The sequence below is a fragment of the Garra rufa genome, chromosome 7 (assembly GCF_049309525.1).
Source record: "Garra rufa chromosome 7, GarRuf1.0, whole genome shotgun sequence".
Lineage (NCBI taxonomy): Eukaryota > Metazoa > Chordata > Actinopteri > Cypriniformes > Cyprinidae > Garra > Garra rufa.
Genome location: NC_133367.1, coordinates 33,769,248 through 33,788,418, shown reverse-complemented (window position 1 = coordinate 33,788,418; position 19,171 = coordinate 33,769,248). Strand labels below are relative to the sequence as shown.

Here is a 19,171-nt window from a genome sequence, read left to right as displayed (position 1 = left end):
TAGGGGCTAGTGTCATCTCTCGACTCTGGTCAGGGGCTGGAGCCATCTTTCAACTCTGGTCAGGGGCTAGTGTCATCTCTCGACTCTGGTCAGGGGCTAAAGTCTTCTCTCGACTCTGGTCAGGGGCTGGAGCCATCTTTCAACTCTGGTTAGGGGCTAGAGTCATCTCTCGACTCTGGTCAGGGGCTAGAGTCTTCTCTCGACTCTGGTCAGGGGCTAGAGCCATCTTTCAACTCTGGTCAGGGGCTGGAGCCATCTTTCAACTCTGGTCAGGGGCTAGAGTCATCTCTCGACTCTGGTCAGGGGCTAAAGTCTTCTCTCGACTCTGGTCAGGGGCTGGAGCCATCTTTCAACTCTGGTTAGGGGCTAGTGTCATCTCTCGACTCTGGTCAGGGGCTAAAGTCTTCTCGACTCTGGTCAGGGGCTGGAGCCATCTTTCAACTCTGGTCAGGGGCTAGTGTCATCTCTCGACTCTGGTCAGGGGCTAGAGTCATCTCTCGACTCTGGTCAGGGGCTAGAGTCATCTCTCGACTCTGGTCAGGGGCTAGAGTCATCTCTCGACTCTGGTCAGGGGCTAGAGTCATCTCTCGACTCTGGTCAGGGGCTAGAGTCATCTCTCGACTCTGGTCAGGGGCTAGAGTCATCTCTCGACTCTGGGCAGGGGCTGGAGCCATCTTTCAACTCTGGTCAGGGGCTAGTGTCATCTCTCGACTCTGGTCAGGGGCTAAAGTCTTCTCTCGACTCTGGTCAGGGGCTGGAGCCATCTTTCGACTCTGGTTAGGGGCTAGAGTCATCTCTCGACTCTGGTCAGGGGCTAGAGCCATCTTTCAACTCTGGTCAGGGGCTGGAGCCATCTGTCAACTCTGGTCAGGGGCTAGAGTCATCTCTCGACACTGGTCAGGGGCTGGAGCCTTGAAGAATTGTCTTCTCTTCCTTCTCCTTTGGCCTGAAAGTGCAGCAGCCGGCAGACTTGACTGCTGAGCAGCCAGTGGGGCTTGGCAAAGGAGTAGCCACTTTCTCGACTGGGATAGTTAAAGCCATTGGTTGGGTATGTGTAGGGTCCTGACGTGGGGTGAGCTGGCGAAGGCCTAGTGGTTTTCAGGAGGGGCTAGATGAGGAAGGCCCATTACTTCCTCTACCTCCAATTCGTAACCATTAAAATAGAGGACAAGATTAATCAGCTCGATCAAAGGAAAAATCACATGTGAGGAGATCGCAGTGGATCCTTGTTTCATCCAGCTGAAAACAGGCACAGAGTGCGGTGCAGTGCCAGCTCATCTGCTTGGAGAGCTTGAGGAATTTCCCCACATACCTCTCCAAGGGTCGACCACCCTGCCGCAGGCACCACAACTGATCCTCAGCAGTTGTCATTTTGTAGTCCAGTGTTCTGTCACGTTTCGTAAGACACTAGGAACAAAACTCTCTTTAAATGCATAATGAAACAAGGAGATCACAAGACACACCTGAGATCAATGAACACATAATGGGAACAGCAAAGACCCAAGTAAGGGTATACAGTAATCAAACATGAGGGAAAACAAGGACGAGCTGCACATGGAAAGGAACAAACAAACACAAAGAAGGCTATAGGCAAGACAACGTGCCAGTGGATTTTTTTTTTTTTTGAAAAATTTATTTATAATATTTTTAATTTTATGATTTTTTGTATGTAATATTTAAAGCAGATGTAACCTCCTCCGTCCCCTCCCCACCACTTTTTAAGACAAACTTACTCCACTGCATTTCAAATAATTTTATGGTTATGTGGCAAGCATGAATATAGTTTTACACATCAGCCCAGTCTATTTTGTAATGTTAGTGATGCGTAGAGTCAGGGTTTGTCAGGTGCACATTAATTTGACAATGAATGTGGCACACCCATGCACACCTAGAGTTTCTTTTCTGGCTATGCTAGTCTATTATAAAAATAAATTAGGCATAAGTACATGCAAGTAACCCTAAGCCAGAACTTAATCCTAACCTTAATCATATATTAAGTACACGTAGTTACACAAGAAGCAGGATTTATGTAAATAGTATGGTATGAACCAATGTAAAAACTAAACTAAAAACTGAAAACTTTAAGCATTTTGGCCATTCACTTACAGGTATGTGCCAAAAAAATTAGAATATCGAGGGAAATTCCATTTATTTCAATAAATTGTTTCAAATAGTGAAACTTGTATGTTTTGTTATTTCACTACACACAAACCCTTTATTTGTTTCAATTTTAATGATTATGGATTAAAGATAAAAAAAAACTAATCCAGTATTTCACAGAATTAGAATATCATGCCAAAGTTCAACATTGTAGGCTCCCTGTGTCCCAATCTAGTCAGCTAATTTATGCAAAACATCTGCAAAGGTTTCCTCAGCCTTTAAATTGTCTCAGTCTGGCTTAGTAGGCTTCAGAATCATGGGGAAGACTGCTGACTTGACGGTTGTGCAGAAGACCATTATTGACAATCTCCAGGAGGAGGAAAAGTCTCAAAGGCAACTGCAAAAGAAGCTGGATGCTCACAGAGTGCAGTATCGAAGTATATTAACAGAGTGTTAAGAGGAAGGGAAAAATGTGTCCGGAAAAGGTGCACAAGTAACAGGGATGACCGTAGCCTTGAGAGGATTGTCAAGCAAGGGCAGTTCAGAAATCTATGGGAGCTTCATAAGGAGTGGACTGAGGCTGGTGTCAGAGCATCAAGAACCACCACATACAGACGTCTGCATGACATGGGCTACAGCTGTAGAATTCCATGTGTCAAGCCACTCCTGAACCAAAAACAACATTAGAAGCATCTGTGCTGGGCTAAGGAGAAAAAGCACTGGTCTGTTGCCCAGTGGTCACAAGTCCTGTTTTCAGATGAAAGCAAATTTTGCATTTCATTTGGAATTCAAGATCCCAGAGTCAGGAGGAAGACTGGAGAGGCACAAAAGTTAAGCTGCTTAAAGTCCAGTGTGAAGTTTCCCCAGTCAGTGATGGTTTGGGGAGACATATCATCTGCTGGTGTGGGTCCATTGTCTTTTCTCAAGTCCACAGTCAACGCAGCTGTCTACCAGGAAATTTTAGAGCACTTCATGCTTTCTGTTGCCGACAAGCTTTTTGGAGATGATGATTTTATTTTCCAGCTGGATTTGGCACCTGCCCACAAAGCCAAAACTACCAGTAGCTGGTTTAATAGCCATGGAATAACTGTACTTGATTGGCCGGCAAACTTGCCTGACTTAAACCCCATTGGAAATCTATGGGGTATTGTCAAAAGGAAGATGAGGAAACAGAGACCCGGAAATGCAGACGAGCTGAAGGCCAGTATCAAAGGAACTTGGGCTACCATAACACCTCAAAATTGAAACAAATAAAGGCTTGAAATATTTTACTTTGTGTGTAGTGAACTAATATAACATACAATTTTCACTATTTGAAACAAATTATTGAAATAAATGGACTAACCCTCAATATTCTTATTTTTTGGCACATACCTGTACATGACAAGAGCGTTTTGGAAGCATTAGAATGCAAATAGGTTTCGAAGTGCACATTTTTTGAAAACAATATTATTGTCTCTGTAACCTACAAAAATGCAAATTCATAAAAACAGTGATGTCAGAATGCAAAACTCAATGTAAATTTCACCCATGAGTGAAATGTCAATGCAGACACCAGCCTCCCTCTAGTGGCTGGATATACTTATTCTCCAATAAAGAAAATTTAACTGACACAATCAGACAGAATGGAAATGATATAAATCATGTATTTACAATTATAAATTCTTAACAGAGCAATTAACACTTTCTTGAACCAAACCCAATATTATAAAGTGTACCCAACAAAGAGCAATAAATAACTTAATGGCAGTATATAATATAAATATAACCCCACCTCTCAAAATGTCACAATCCCAAACTTTTAAAACAAAGCATCAGGAGCTATATTTTGGATTGATTTAACCATTTTGATGAAGCAGATCCATTGTGGTATCCAAGATTAGTTTGTTCAGGATGCCTTTTGGATTTTGTTTCGAGCAAATTCTTTAGCCCAATGCAAGATGTCTGTAATATCTGTGATACTGGCTGCATTCCCCACACCTTTAGCTACGTCAGTTGATCCGTCTGCACGTCCTTCCAAACGTGCACACACATAATGAGCCCATTTAAGGGCTAAGTCACTAGTAGAGCCCTAGAAAGAGAGATCGAAGACAATCACATACCTGCGTGGTTATATCATATTTGTTTGATTTTGTGTGTGCTATACCTTGGGTACTTGGCAGGCACAAAGCACCTTCCCTGACAACTGCGAGTGAGAGAACAACATGACCATGGAATCTGGCGTACTCTTGCTCAGCTGGAGCACAGTCTTCATCAGCACCTAAACACCATCACATGTATACAAATTGTGTACATTTGACACAAATACAATCATTCAACATTATTGCAAAACATACTAATTACCGATATCGAGTCTGTATCGATAAAGTCCACCACCACAGGTTTATTGGAGTGTTTGACCAGCAGCTCCTTGGCTTTCAAGGCAGCCTGAAGCAGAAGACAAATACCATCTCAACAAAACCTTAGAGCACATGTGATAGAAATAAATACCCAGCAAACTAGTTTTTGGGCATCATTGCCTGTAGACATATCTACCTCTTTGATCTCCAGTTTTCTGATGGTGGTGTTGCTGGTCTTCTGCATTCCTTTCAGACGATTTTGGAACTCTCGCCTCTGCCATTGTGGGATAGGTGTGATGTCAACTGCCTAAAACATCACACATAGGATATAATCCAATGAAATTCATGCATCCTGAACCAAATCGGCAGTGAAGATGAGAGGTTATGAACAGTTACGTACATTAATTAAGAGGCCAACCTCTTTTGAGAGCCTCTGTACTGCTGGTATAGACAGGGAGCTTGCAGCTCCTACCTGGACCGCTAAAGACTCCAACTCTTCTTGCATGGCTTGGCCCATCTCACGAGCCTGGGTCACAGGAGCAGTTAGTATCACAGAAATGGACCTGGTACCCAATAGTAGATTTTGATTTTCAAACCTTTATGGCTTCATCTCCAGTAACAGCAAGGATACGGCTAATGCCCTTCACCATCTGTTGCTCAGACACAATGACAAAGTCCTTAATTGTTCCCGTCCTCAATAAATGCCTGAAAAAAAAAAGCAATATAAAAAATAAAAAATAAAAAATGGTGACCTGGGTAGCAGCTTGGGAAAGGCCAAAAGGATTATTGGTTTCCCCAAAGGACAGGCAGCCAGCCCTGCACATGGAGGGCTACTATCCTGCAGAGAGGAATGCAAACCCTAGGCTAGTCTCAACCTCAGACATCAGGCCTACGGACCATTGGCTAAAGGTCTGATGCATATATCACATAAAATCGGAAACACTTCGAGTTTTGAAGTTTTGAAGCCGGGAGACGTGCGTCACGTTCTTTAACGTTTTGCCCGGAAAGATCCTGTGATGCCAAACCCCCTCATTGAAGAAGAAATCTGTCATGTTTACAGCATGACAATGAGTGCTTATTAGGATCAACTTAATGTGCATTTGGACATGGACTCTTTAAAATACGTCCAAGAGTTTTACACAGCGGTCTGTTTTTGTGGAGACATTTCCATGCCTCTAAACATGAAACTGCACAAAACGAGATTGGTTGCTTTATCTGTCAGTCATATGGCCTCCTGGGCAGACCTCGGCTATTCAAAGCGGTCAAGGTTTCCAGACCTTCTGCCGTCAGTCTGAAGGTCTGGCTATGCGAGACTAACCCTAGGCAAGCACACCTGAGCCAGCTAAACAAAGTGTTCAGGACTTTGTTGCTTTATTTTTTAAAACAACAGGCAATTGTGTTGGATCAAAGTATAAAATGCAGGAAGAAGTATCTCTCCAAGAGTGGGGTTGGCAAAGAGTTTCAGCAGTTCTGGGAGAACCTTACGTGCCACAGCAAAGCTCCACTGAAGCTTGTTCAGTGGAGTTTGAGTTAAGCAGATCCGAAACGTGCACAGCCACGGACACCACTCGCACTGGGTCTGGATACACCTAAAACAAACAGGTAAAAATATTACATATAGATTGTTTTCAACAATAGGGTGCAGGGTACCAAAACACTGTTCTTTGGGGGGAATGGGGCCAGAACTTTGGTCCCACTGCCCCCAAAGAAAATAACATTTTAGAGTGGAAAATTATAGTCCTTTAATCTTTGCCCAATTCTGCTACTAAAAGGCCACAATGCTGTAGAGCAGGAGTGCCCAAACTTGGTCCTGGAGGGGTGCTGACCTGCAGACCAGCTCCAACCCAATTATACACACCTGAACAAGCTAATCAAGCTCTTACTAGGCATACTAGAAACTTCCCGGCAGGTGTGTTGAGGCAAGTTTGAGCTAAACTCTGAAGGACACTGGCCCACCAGGACCGAGTTTGGGCACCCCTGCTGTAGAGTTTATTTCCAGTTCTATTTAAACACAACTGAACCAGAAAATCAAAGACTTCAGGATCATGATTAGCTGGACTTTAGGAGTAGAAACTTTTGAGCAAGTGTGTAAAGGAGAAGTCTGGGGTGATATTGACCTAAAGTGTATTAAATCATGATACCGAGTGTGAACGTACCTCGCATATCTCATCTCGGTTAAATGTCAGGGCCCTTGGAAGTCTACGAATGAAGTGTGGAGCTACTTCGTACCTCGTAAACGGCATAAAACAGTGATTTATTTACATGGCTACTCCGATGCCCTATTCACCCTTCATTGACAACCTGTTGTTAGCGTCGGCTAACTAACCCCAGATTTCGGACTGCAGGACACAAACCGAGATGAGATATGCAAGGTACGTTCACACTCGGTATAATGATTCAACACACTTTAGGTCAATATCACACCGGACTTCTCCTTTAATAGGGATGTCTCCAGCTGATCTCAAGAAACGCTCTCAGGGCCGATTATGTGATTTTTTTTTTTAACTGATTGGTTTCGACTATCTCAAGCTTGATCCTTTATTTTACATCAACTGTCATGAGGGGGCAGTCATGGCCCAATAGTTAGAGAGTTAGACTTGTAACTCAAAGGCTGCAAGTTTGAGTCTCGGTGCCAGCAGGGATTGCAGGTGAGCGGAGTGAATGTACAGTATATTCAGTGCTCTCTTCCACATTAAGCAAGGAACTGAACACCCAACTGCTCCCCAGGTGCTACAGCAAAAAAATGTCTGCCCACTTCTCTGGGTGTGTGTGTGTGTGTGTGTGTGTGTGTGTGTGTGTGTGTGTGTGTGTGTGTGTACCTGGTATTTATCACGTTGTGGGGACCAAATGTCCCCACAAGGATAGGAATACCAGTAGATTTTGACCTTGTGGGGACATTTCTTAGGTCCCCATGAGGAAACAGGCGTATAAATCATGCACAATGAGTTTTTTTGAGTAAGTAAAAGTGTGCACAATCTCCTGTGAGGGCTAGGTTTAGGTGTAGGGTAGGGTTAGGGCGATAGAAAATACGGTTTGTACAGTATAAAAACCATTACGCCTATGGAATGTCCCCATAAAACATGTAAACCCAACATGTGTGTGTGTGTGTGTGTGTGTGTGTGTGTGTGTGTGTGTGTGTGTGTGTGTGTGTGTGTGTGTGTGTGTGTGTGTGTTTGTTCACTACTCACTGCTGTGTGTGCACTTGGATGGAATAAATGCAGAGCACAAACTCTTTTTGTTAAAATTATTCTGCTCCCATTTCAGGTCTTGGAGTCTTTACTAATGGCTGGGCTCCAGGCTATAGTTCTTGGTAACAGCTTTTTTTTTCACATTTGAGCCCCTGCCCCTGAGGAACTCTCTGCATATGCCTGTATTGATTTTGTATTGACTGGATTGATTTTAATAACTTAAAAATGTGCACCTAGCACTAGGAAAATACATAGGATCAAGCACACAAAAAACTTGATCGGGACATCCCTAGATGGGTCTCCAGGAGCAGGATTGGACTTTCCTGTCTTACACCCTCGAAATATATACTTCTAGGCATACGTTTATCTAATATTTAATATCAGTCTGATATGGATAAGATATATTTTGACTAATTTAGCTTTGTTCGGTGCCCCTCAGATGGGACAAATCCAAAAAGGACAGAGAAAGTGGTGCAGACTAATCCCTATTTACCTCATCTATTGTTCTCAGGCCTGTAATCTGTTTAGCTTTGGACAGAGGGACCTCTTCTATGTACACCTCTGCATTTTGACGAATGATGTTCTGGACCAACTCCTCAACTTGCTGTAGCTCAGACACAGTCAGGGAACCCTTTAAACAAGCACATACACATGTATTAGACATTTTGGAAATCATTTCAGAGGTTCGCTTGCCTATCCAGTCCTGATGGTACTTGGCTAGTAAGGAGCAACCTAAGGAGCAGCTTGAGCTCCTGGTTCAACCCTCCCATGGCGGGACCACATAGAGCAGGCTTCTTCAGACTTGGTCCTGAAGGGCTGGTGTCCTGTAGAGTTTAGCTCCAACCCTAATTAAATACACCTGAACCAGTTAATCAAGCTCTTTCTAGGCATGCTAGAAACTTCCAGGCAGGCTTGTTAAGGCAAGGTGAAGCTAAACTCTGCAGAACACCAGGCCTTCAGGACTTTAAGACCTCCAAGTTTGGAGACCCCTGACATTGTGTGAGAATAACAGAAATAGAGGAGGAGATGGGGAGGTGGAGGGATGCTGGAAGAATTGATGCTGGGGTGCAACAAGTGACAGGACTCAATGTTTGGAACTTCATTAAATTAGTGAGACAGCCACTCAGACATTGTACCTTCACGCTAAAGTCGAAGCGGAGCCGGCTGGCGGTGCAGTGAGACCCTCGCTGGCTAACAGAAGGACCTAGCAACTTTCGCAGAGCGAAGTTTAGCAAGTGTGTGGCGGTGTGCTTGACCATGCAGCCCAGGCGGTTAACCTACAGTTGGAAATGCAACACTTACCAACAGGTGTCTGCAAGATGTATCACCATGATTTTGGTATTTCTACTCTTACTATTCCCACCTCATCCAAATGAAGTTGCACTCTGTCTCCAGTTCTCAAAGTCTCTGCTGCTGTGACTTGATGTACCACATAACCCCCAGCCAGACGGACAGACTTCACAGGGAACAGCACATCCTGCAAAGCACAACCATAATGGTGAATCTTGTGCTTATCAAATTCCTTAAAAATGAAGCATCTCAGATGGGATATGATTAGAAACCTGCAGTCCGTCCTTGGTGAAGTAACCCTGGTCGTGCGCTTGTCCACCCTGCTCTGCGTAAAAGCTGGTCTGGTCCAGAATCACACCACAGCGCTGACCCTCACTCACCTCTGAAACCAGAGACCCGTCACAGTAGAGTGCCAGGACTGATGCTTTGCAAGGCTGAAACACTGAAAAAGGAATAAAGTCAGGATCCTTGTTTAGTCTTTTACCATGTCCAAAGCAGACTAATATGAAAGTGATGAGCAATAAATCCTATCACTTTTATATTAGTGATATCCTTTGTTCTAACCACCTGAAATGCTAGCTCACTCGTACAAATATCACTGGTCCAAACCCTGCTCCATCTAGCTATGTAGCTGCCAGGGTGTTGTTATGCGAAGTGTTTTTAGTATGTTGTTATACACTTATTGAGGTATTTTCTTAATATTTCTGGTGTTTGGATTGTTTAATAACATGTTGCTTTTTGATTGCTAAGTTGTTATGACTGATTTTTAACATGCTGCTCTGTGGTTAATGTGGTGTTCTGAGTGTTTTCAGAATGTTGCTATGCGTTTTTTGAGGTGTTCTGAGTGTTTTTTTAGCATGTTGCTCTGTGGTTACTGAGGTGTCCTAAGTGTATTTTGCACAAGCACATTGCTGTTTTTTAACACGTTGCTATGCAGTTTTTTTAGCATGTTGCTATGCAGCTACTGAGGTGTTCTGAGTGTTTTTTTTAGCACGTTGCTATACGGTTACTGAGGTGTTCTGAGTGTTTGTTTTAATCATGTTGCTATGCAGTTACTGAGGTGTTCTGAGTGTTTTTTTTAGCACGTTGCTATGCGGTTACTGAGGTGTTCTGAGTGTTTTTTTAGCACGTTGCTATGCGGTTACTGAGGTGTTCTCAATGTTTTTTAGCACATTGCTTTGTGGTTACTGAGGTGTTCTGAGTGTTTTTTTAGCACGTTGCTATGCGGTTACTGAGGTGTTCTGAGTGTTTTTTAGCACGTTGCTATGCGGTTACTGAGGTGTTCTCAATGTTTTTTAGCACGTTGCTATGCGGTTACTGAGGTGTTCTCAATGTTTTTTAGCACGTTGCTATGCGGTTACTGAGGTGTTCTCAATGTTTTTTTAGCACATTGCTATGCGGTTACTGAGGTGTTCTGAGTGTTTTTTTAGCACGTTGCTATGCGGTTACTGAGGTGTTCTGAGTGTTTTTTTAGCACGTTGCTATGCGGTTACTGAGGTGTTCTGAGTGTTTTTTTTAGCACGTTGCTATGCGGTTACTGAGGTGTTCTGAGTGTTTTTTTAGCACGTTGCTATGCGGTTACTGAGGTGTTCTGAATGTTTTTTTAGCACGTTGCTATGCGGTTACTGAGGTGTTCTTAATGTTTTTTAGCACGTTGCTATGCGGTTACTGAGGTGTTCTCAATGTTTTTTAGCACGTTGCTATGCGGTTACTGAGGTGTTCTGAGTGTTTTTTTAGCACGTTGCTATGCGGTTACTGAGGTGTTCTGAGTGGTTTTTTTAGCACGTTGCTATGCGGTTACTGAGGTGTTCTCAATGTTTTTTAGCACGTTGCTATGCGGTTACTGAGGTGTTCTCAATGTTTTTTAGCACGTTGCTATGCGGTTACTGAGGTGTTCTGAGTGTTTTTTTTAGCACGTTGCTATGCGGTTACTGAGGTGTTCTCAATGTTTTTTAGCACGTTGCTATGCGGTTACTGAGGTGTTCTCAATGTTTTTTAGCACGTTGCTATGCGGTTACTGAGGTGTTCTGAGTGTTTTTTTTAGCACGTTGCTATGCGGTTACTGAGGTGTTCTGAGTGTTTTTTTTTAGCACGTTGCTATGCGGTTACTGAGGTGTTCTCAATGTTTTTTAGCACGTTGCTATGCGGTTACTGAGGTGTTCTCAATGTTTTTTAGCACATTGCTATGCGGTTACTGAGGTGTTCTGAGTGTTTTTTTTAGCACGTTGCTATGCGGTTACTGAGGTGTTCTGAGTGTTTTTTTTAGCACGTTGCTATGCGGTTACTGAGGTGTTCTGAGTGTTTTTTTTAGCACGTTGCTATGCGGTTACTGAGGTGTTCTGAGTGTTTTTTTAGCACGTTGCTATGCGGTTACTGAGGTGTTCTGAGTGTTTTTTTAGCACGTTGCTATGCAGTTACTGAGGTGTTCTGAGTGTTTTTTTAGCACGTTGCTATGCGGTTACTGAGGTGTTCTGAGTGTTTTTTTAGCACGTTGCTATGTGGTTACTGAGGTGTTCTGAGTGTTTTTTTAGCACGTTGCTATGCGGTTACTGAGGTGTTCTGAGTGTTATTTTAGCACGTTGCTATGCGGTTACTGAGGTGTTCTCAATGTTTTTTAGCACGTTGCTATGCGGTTACTGAGGTGTTCTGAGTGTTATTTTAGCACGTTGCTATGCAGTTACTGAGGTGTTCTCAATGTTTTTTAGCACGTTGCTATGCGGTTACTGAGGTGTTCTCAATGTTTTTTAGCACGTTGCTATGCGGTTACTGAGGTGTTCTCAATGTTTTTTAGCACGTTGCTATGCGGTTACTGAGGTGTTCTGAGTGTTATTTTAGCACGTTGCTATGCAGTTACTGAGGTGTTCTCAATGTTTTTTAGCACGTTGCTATGCGGTTACTGAGGTGTTCTCAATGTTTTTTAGCATATTGCTCTGTGGTTACTGAGGTGTTCTGAGTGTTTGTTTTTTAGCATGTTGCTATGCTGTTTACTGAGGTGTTCTGAGTGTTTCTTGCACTTTGCAATGTCTCTACTGAGGTGTTCTGAATGTTTTTAATTAGCATGTTATCATGTGGTTAAAGTGATCTGAATGTTTTTAGCATGTTGCTATGTGCTTGCTATGAAGTTTTTTATTTGTTGCTTTGTGGTTACTGGGATGTTTTGGTGTTTTTAACATGTTGCGATGTAGTCGCTTAGGTGCTTAGGTGTTTTTGATGTTCTGAATGTTATTTAGTATAATGCTATGTTTTTTTAGCATGTTGTTATGTGGTTACTGATGTATTTGTAGCATTTTTTAGTGTGTTGCTTCATAATTTAAACATTTAGTGTCACGTCTGGTCAGAACACAGATTAAAAAAATGGAACTGCTTCACAAACTTCTCCTCTTTTCATCCTTCAGTACCATATTGTCCAGTAGACCCCAGACTGTAAGAGTATTTTGGGGAGTCGTCCGTATGAGGAACTCCTCGGCTTTGTAGCCCCGCCAGACTATGAAGGTCCAGCTGGTCCACCCTATTTCCATCCTCCTCCTCCGACTGAAGCCTCAACTGAAGAAAAAAGAAAACCACTAAATCAGTTATAGTCATATATACCATAAAAACAGAGCGCTTATTAATAAATAAGCCCCTTTTTCATCCACCAAGAAAAGCGACATGTTAATACCTTCTCATATTCATCTTCAAGCACTGCCATCTCTTTTTTATCAACCACCTTGCCCTTCTCCTCCAACATCAGGTCAATGAGATCAAGAGGGAAGCCCAGGTTACGATATAGCGACCAGGCGACTGACGCTGATAGAAACAACACCACAATGGGCACATTTGTAAGTAAATAAAGAGATAAAATAGCATATCAGCATTAATGATCCTTCACAGATAACAAAGGGGTTCAAGAAAAGCAAAGTGCACCGCTTTGTGGGCTTTACCTGGAAAAACAGCCGAGTCTTTGTCCATATTGCTGAGGGTCCTGTCAATCACCCTCCTGCCCTGCTTCAGTGAGGACAGGAACTGGACTTCATTCTGATTAATGAGATCCATGATCTACAGAGGAAGCACAACGTTTGTCATGTAGGTTACCCAAGTTTTTCATTTATCAAACTTTCTCAAAAGACAAAAAAAGCATTTATTTGAAACAGATATCTTTTGTAACATTATAAATGTCTGTACTGTCACTTTTGATTAATTTAATTCAAGAATCTTTTTGTAAGAATTTACCCAGTTGTAATAAATGTAATACTGTGGTGTGTTTTAAACATGCTTACCCTCTCAGACTCAGTGTGCAGCTCAGGATAGGCATCACCCTGAAAAAATAAGAAAAGGGGAGGAAATTGGAAACTTCAGACACAATACAGTGATGGCAACAATAATTTGGTGGGCTCTAAATCATCTCACCAGTATATGAGCTACAGTAGGCACCAGGCTTGCCAGCGCACCCTCAGGGACTCGCAGGACTTCTGTAGAAAACCTTATGGCACGTCTCAAGATACGTCTCAACACCAGCCTTTCACAAAGAGAGGGCATATTGAATTAATTTAATCCTTTAAATGACTCATATTGCTTACTTTACGAAGTCAGACTCACTCAGCGCCTGTCATGCCTGGGTAAACTCCGTCAGCGATGCACACGCTGAGTGTCCGAATGTGGTCGGCCACAACCCGATAGGCCATGTCCACCTGACCCACATCAGCCTCTCCGGTCCTGCCCTGATATGCAGGAGCCTTAGAACACTACATGCACAAACAGTAGAGGTAATGTGGTTTGGTTTGTATTGAACCTGCAATATTATTTCTGTAAGAGTTTCAGTGAAGGTTAGGGACCTGATGGATGGCGGACAATAGAGGTGTGAAAAGATCTGTGTCATAGTTTGAGCGTTTCCCCTGCAGAACGGTCACCAGCCGCTCTAAACCCATCCCAGTATCCACGCTGCACTGGGGCAGAGGTCGCAGGCTACCATTGACCTCCCTGGAACACAAAGAGAGAACACTGACATATTTACAAAATAGCAAAATTAGTTAAACTTAAATATAAAATATAAAAAATATATCAACAAAAACTACAAAAAAATAGTAAAATAACAATAGAAGTAACTTTTCTAACCTGTTATACTGCATGAATACTAGATTCCAAATTTCCACAACATCCGGACTGTCTGCGTTGACCAGTGAGGCGGCGTTACGATTTCCAACATGATCGTAGTGAATCTCTGTACAGGGGCCACACGGACCCGTCTCGCCCATTTCCCAGAAGTTATCCTTCATCCCGAATGGCAACACGTGATCTGGCCGCACTCTGCACAGAAACTGAATTTAGAGAATCTCCAAAAGAAAACTAATGCATTTGTCAACTTTGCTTTGCACTTAGTGAACAAACCCCATGCTAAGCCAGATTTGCCGCGTTTCCTCATCAGCAGGGAGTCCATTTGCCGTGTCTCCAGAGAAGTACGAGACGTACAAGCGGTCCGCAGGAATGCCATACTCTTCCGTTAAAAGACGCCAGGCCATTGCACAGGCCTCCACCTGGATTATGAATGATTAATTTACTCAAAAATACATTAGAATGCTACGGAGCCCCAAATAGGACAAGGTGATGGTAAAAACGAATCAAAAGAAAATAAATAATATTTCAATGTCAATACATTCACACGCAAAGTATTGCATTCTTCCAAATACATGTTTTGTGACAAAATGCAACGTTTCTCGAGGGAACGCAAAATTTCTTGGGGGCCGCAATACTTATTTGTTCAAGAGAGAAGTTTCTTGGGGGAATGGAATACTTTTGCGAGATAATGCAATAGTTTAGCGAGACAGCGTAAAGTTTCTTAGGGGAACACAAGAATTTTGCAAGAGAACAATTGTTTCTTGGGAGAACGCAAAACCATTGCGAGAGAATGAGATGGTTCAAGTTTCTTGGGGAATGAAAAACTTTCTGCGAGAGTTTCTCTGGAATGCAACAGTTTTGCGAGAGAATGCAAATGTTTCGCGAGAAAAAGCAAAGTTTGGAGTAACCAGATACTTTTAAGAGAACACAAACATTTTGAGAGAAAAGGCAACGTTTCTTGGGGTAACGCTATACTCTACAATACTTTTGTGAGATAATGCAAATGTTTTGCAAGAAAATGCAATATTTCCTGGGAGAACGCAATAGTTTCGCTAAAGATCATAATGTTTCTCTGGGGAATGCAAGAATTTTGCAAGAGAACACCTGTTTCTTGGGGGAAGACAATACAGTTGCCTGAGAATGAGATGATTTTCAGGCAAGCGCAATATATTTTTTGGAAAGAACGCAAAGTTTCTTGGGGAGAGCAAAACTTTTCTTGGGATTGCAATAGTTTTGCGAGAGAATGCAAATGTTTTGTCAAGTTTCCTGGGGGAATGCAATAGTTTAGCGAGAGAACGCTTGTTTCTTAGGGGAATGCAATACATCTGCGCGAAAATGTTACGTTTCTCAAGGACAAGGTATTGGTAAAAAAATCTAAAGAAAATAAATAATATTTCAATGTCAATACGTTCAAATGCAAAAGTATTGCAAATACATCTTTTGTGACAAAATGCATGTTTCTCGAGGAAACGCAAAATTTCTTGGGGAACGCAATACTTATTTGTTCAAGATAGAAGTTTCTCGGGGGAATGCAACAGTTTTAAAAGTGAATGTAAAGTTTCTCAGGGGAACGCAATACTTTTGCAAGATAATGCAAAGTTTCCTGGGAGAACGCAATAGTTTAACAAAACAGCACAAGTTTCTTAGGGGAATGCAAGAATTTTGCAAGAGAACAATTGTTTCGAGGGAATGCAATACCATTGCAGGGAATGAGATGGTTCTCGGGCAAACGCAATAGTTTTGTGAAAGAACACAAAGTTTCTTGGGGAATAAAAAACCTTTTGCGAGAGAAAAGTTTCTCTGGAATGCAACACTTTTGTGAGAGAATGCAAATGTTTCACAAGAAAAAGGGAAGTTTGGGGTAACCCGATACTTTTGCAAGAGAACACAAACATTGTGCAAGAAAAGGCAACGTTTCTTAGGGTAACGTTATACTCTTGCAAGAGAACACAAATGTTCTCAGGGGAACACAATACTTTTGAAAATAAGTAATATTTTAATGTCAATACGTTCACACGCAAAAGTATTGCAAATAAATGTTTTGTGACAAAATGCATTTTTCTCGAGGGAACGCAACTTTTCTTGGGAGCGCAATACTTATTTGTTCAAGAGAGAAGTTTCTTGGGGGAATGCAAAAGTTTACGAATACAAAGTTTCTCAGGAGAACGCAATACTTTTGCGAGGTAATGCAAAGTTTCCTGGGAGAATGCAATCGTTTGGCGAGACTTTTTTTGCAAGAGAATGAGATGGTTCTCGGGCAAACACAACAGTTTTGTGAAAGAATGCAAAGTTTCTTGGGAATAAAAGACATTTTGCAAAAGAAACGTTTCTCTGGAATGCAACAGTTTTGCGAGAGAATGCAAATGTTTTGTGAGAAAAAGCAAAGTTTGGGCTAACCCGATACTTTTGCAAGAGAACACAAACATTTTGCGAGAAAAGGCTTCTTGAGGTAACGCTATACTCTTGCAAGAGAACACAAATGCATTCAGGGGAACACAATACTTTTGTGAAATAATGCAAAAGTTTTGCAAGAGAATGCAATATATCGTAGGAGAACGCAATAGTTTAGTGACACAGTTTCTTAGGGGAACGGAAGAATATTGCAAGAGAACAATTGTTTCTTGGGGGAACGCAATACCATTGAGATAGAATACGATGATTCTCAGGCAAACTCAATAGTTTTGTGAAAGAACGCAAAGTTTCTAGGGGAATAAAAAACTTTTTGCGAGAGAAAAGTTTCTTGAGAATGCAACAATTGTGCGAGAAAAGGCAAAGTTTGGGGTAACCCAATACTTTTGCAAGAAAATACAGTTTTCAGGGGAACGCAAGACTTTTGCGAGAGAACAAACATTTTGCGAGAAAAGGCAAAGTTTCTAGGGGTAACGCTGTACTCTTGCAAGAGAACACAAATGTTCTAAGGGGAACACAATACTTTTGTGAGATAACCCAAATGTTTTGCAAGAGAATCAATATTTTCTGGGAGAACGCAATAGTTTAGCGCAGGGTTCCTCAAATCTTACCCTGGAGGGCCAATGCGCTGCAGAGTTTAGCTCCAACCCTGATCAAACTCACCTACCTGTGATTCTCTAATGATCCTGAAGAACTTGATTAGCATGCTCAGGTGTGTTTGATTAGGGTTAGAGCTAAACTCTGCAGGAAAATGGATCTCGTGGGCCAGATTTGAGGATCCCTGGTTTAGTGAAAGATCAGAAGGTTTCTCTGGGAAATGCAAGAATTTTGCATAAGAACACCTGTTTCTTGGGGAACGCAATACAATTGCCTGAGAATGAGATGATTCTCAGGCAAGCGCAACAGATTTGGGAAGAACGCAAAGTTTCTTGGGGAGAGCAAAACTTTTTCTCAGAATTGCAATAGTTTTGTGAGAGAATGCAAATGTTTTGCGAAAAAAGGCAACGCTTTGTAGGGTAATGCAATACCTTTGCGAGAGAATGCAAAGATTTTGTGAAAAACAGCAAAGTTTCTTGGGGGAGTGCTTTTGTAAAATGCAATGATTTTACAAGAGAACAAAGTTTCTTGGGTGAATACAATATTTTTGCGAGAGAACACAAAAACTTACTAATATAATTGTTCCTCCTACTCATTTTTTTATTACCATGTAACTGTAGGGGACAATGCAATTCAACCATATGATAACTTGAATATTAAGTCTGCATGATGAACAAGTTTTCAATTAAAATTCCTTTTTAATATTTTTTAGGGGGCATGAAGTGTCCAGATACCATAATTAAGAAAAAATACCTCATTAACTGAATAAACTTATTGACCAAACCTTGAAGTAATCTCCAAACGACCAGTTCCCCAACATCTCGAAAAAGGTGTGATGGTACACATCTTTCCCCACATCCTCCAGATCGTTGTGTTTGCCTCCGGCGCGGACACACTTCTGACTGTTCACCACCCGCCGGTACGATGCCATCTCACTGCGGGGGTCCGGACAGCCCAGGAAAATGGGCTTAAACTATGGGACAACACAGACCATGATAACCTACCCTCAAAAGTATTATTACAAAAGACAGTGTTTTCCCAAAAAGCACTTAAACCTATCTTAAACATTTTAATTCATATTTTGACTGTTAAATTAGTCTAGTTATGGTTTCCAAAGTTTTGAGTTTTAAATGTTCAAATACAGGTACTGTTTAACTCATTTGACATTATGAGCATAATGAAGAGAAAATATCATAATTTACTCAGAAATATGCATTAGATTTTATCATTATCCATGATAAAGTGCAAACCTTATAGTTCTCCCTCCATATATATACCATAGTATTACCATGGTAGGTGTCAAACACATAGCAGAACCGTACTTTGATGTAGTTGTTCGTTATTAGGCTATATTTGCATTATCTTGCATGTTTCATTGCTGATAGTGTACCTGATTCATCCCTGCATTGACGAACAGAAGACTCGGGTCTCCTCTTGGACGCACTGGGGAGGACGGCACAACCCGGTGTTCATAACCTTCCTTGAAAAAGTCGATAAACTTCCGCCGTACTCTTTTAGATGTAAATTCTTTATGCGATTCTGAGTGGGACAGAGCCGAGCACCTTCTTATTCCCGCAGATAAAACACTTAATTTCGTCTTTAAAAGCCCACAGTGGAGCTGTTTCACCAGCCCTATGCGCGCAGCCATCTTGCCGCGTCTCAGCGCCAAACAGCAGCAGCCAATCAGCGACGAGAATAAAACTGAAAGTAAACATGACGATGAAAATATTCTAAATAAATAAATATAGTAAGTAAATATATAATATCTAAAAAAGGTGTAATCTGCTAAAAATGTATTATGAAATGTAATAAGAATTATGAAAAGTATATACGCATATATATAGAATTTTTTATATAGAATATAAAAAATATAGAAAAACATTTTAGATGCATGTAGATATACATATACATACATATTTATCTATTTTTAATTATTTATTTGTTGGCAGAGTAAAAATCCACACCGGCCATTATTTTCCGTTTTCAGTGTCACAAGATTCAGAAATCATTCTAATATCCTGATTTGATGCTAAAACAATTTTTGACAAAAAGATTTTTTTTTTAAATAGAAATTATTTTCTTTTAAAATAAATAGAACCTATTTAAAAATATAACTTCTTTTTAAAAGTAGAACTAATTAAAAAAAATATAGCTTTT

General features: G+C 41.4%; 1 protein-coding gene across 1 annotated transcript; it reads right to left on the bottom strand.

Moving 5' to 3' along the window:
- Positions 1-3,868: 3,868 nt before the first annotated feature.
- aars2 (alanyl-tRNA synthetase 2, mitochondrial (putative)) lies at positions 3,869-18,662 on the bottom strand. Its single transcript, XM_073844360.1, has 22 exons — positions 18,405-18,662; positions 17,799-17,987; positions 14,282-14,427; positions 14,009-14,200; positions 13,729-13,873; positions 13,493-13,638; positions 13,304-13,412; positions 13,174-13,212; positions 12,838-12,952; positions 12,576-12,703; positions 12,316-12,460; positions 9,190-9,359; positions 8,991-9,104; positions 8,764-8,904; positions 8,121-8,258; positions 5,925-6,028; positions 5,036-5,144; positions 4,840-4,965; positions 4,636-4,746; positions 4,444-4,527; positions 4,247-4,360; positions 3,869-4,171 (listed from the first exon to the last, which is right to left on the bottom strand). The coding sequence occupies exons 1-22, from the start codon at positions 18,660-18,662 to the stop codon at positions 3,989-3,991; spliced, it is 3,006 nt and encodes a 1,001-aa protein (XP_073700461.1). The 3' UTR covers positions 3,869-3,988.
- Positions 18,663-19,171: the final 509 nt, after the last annotated feature.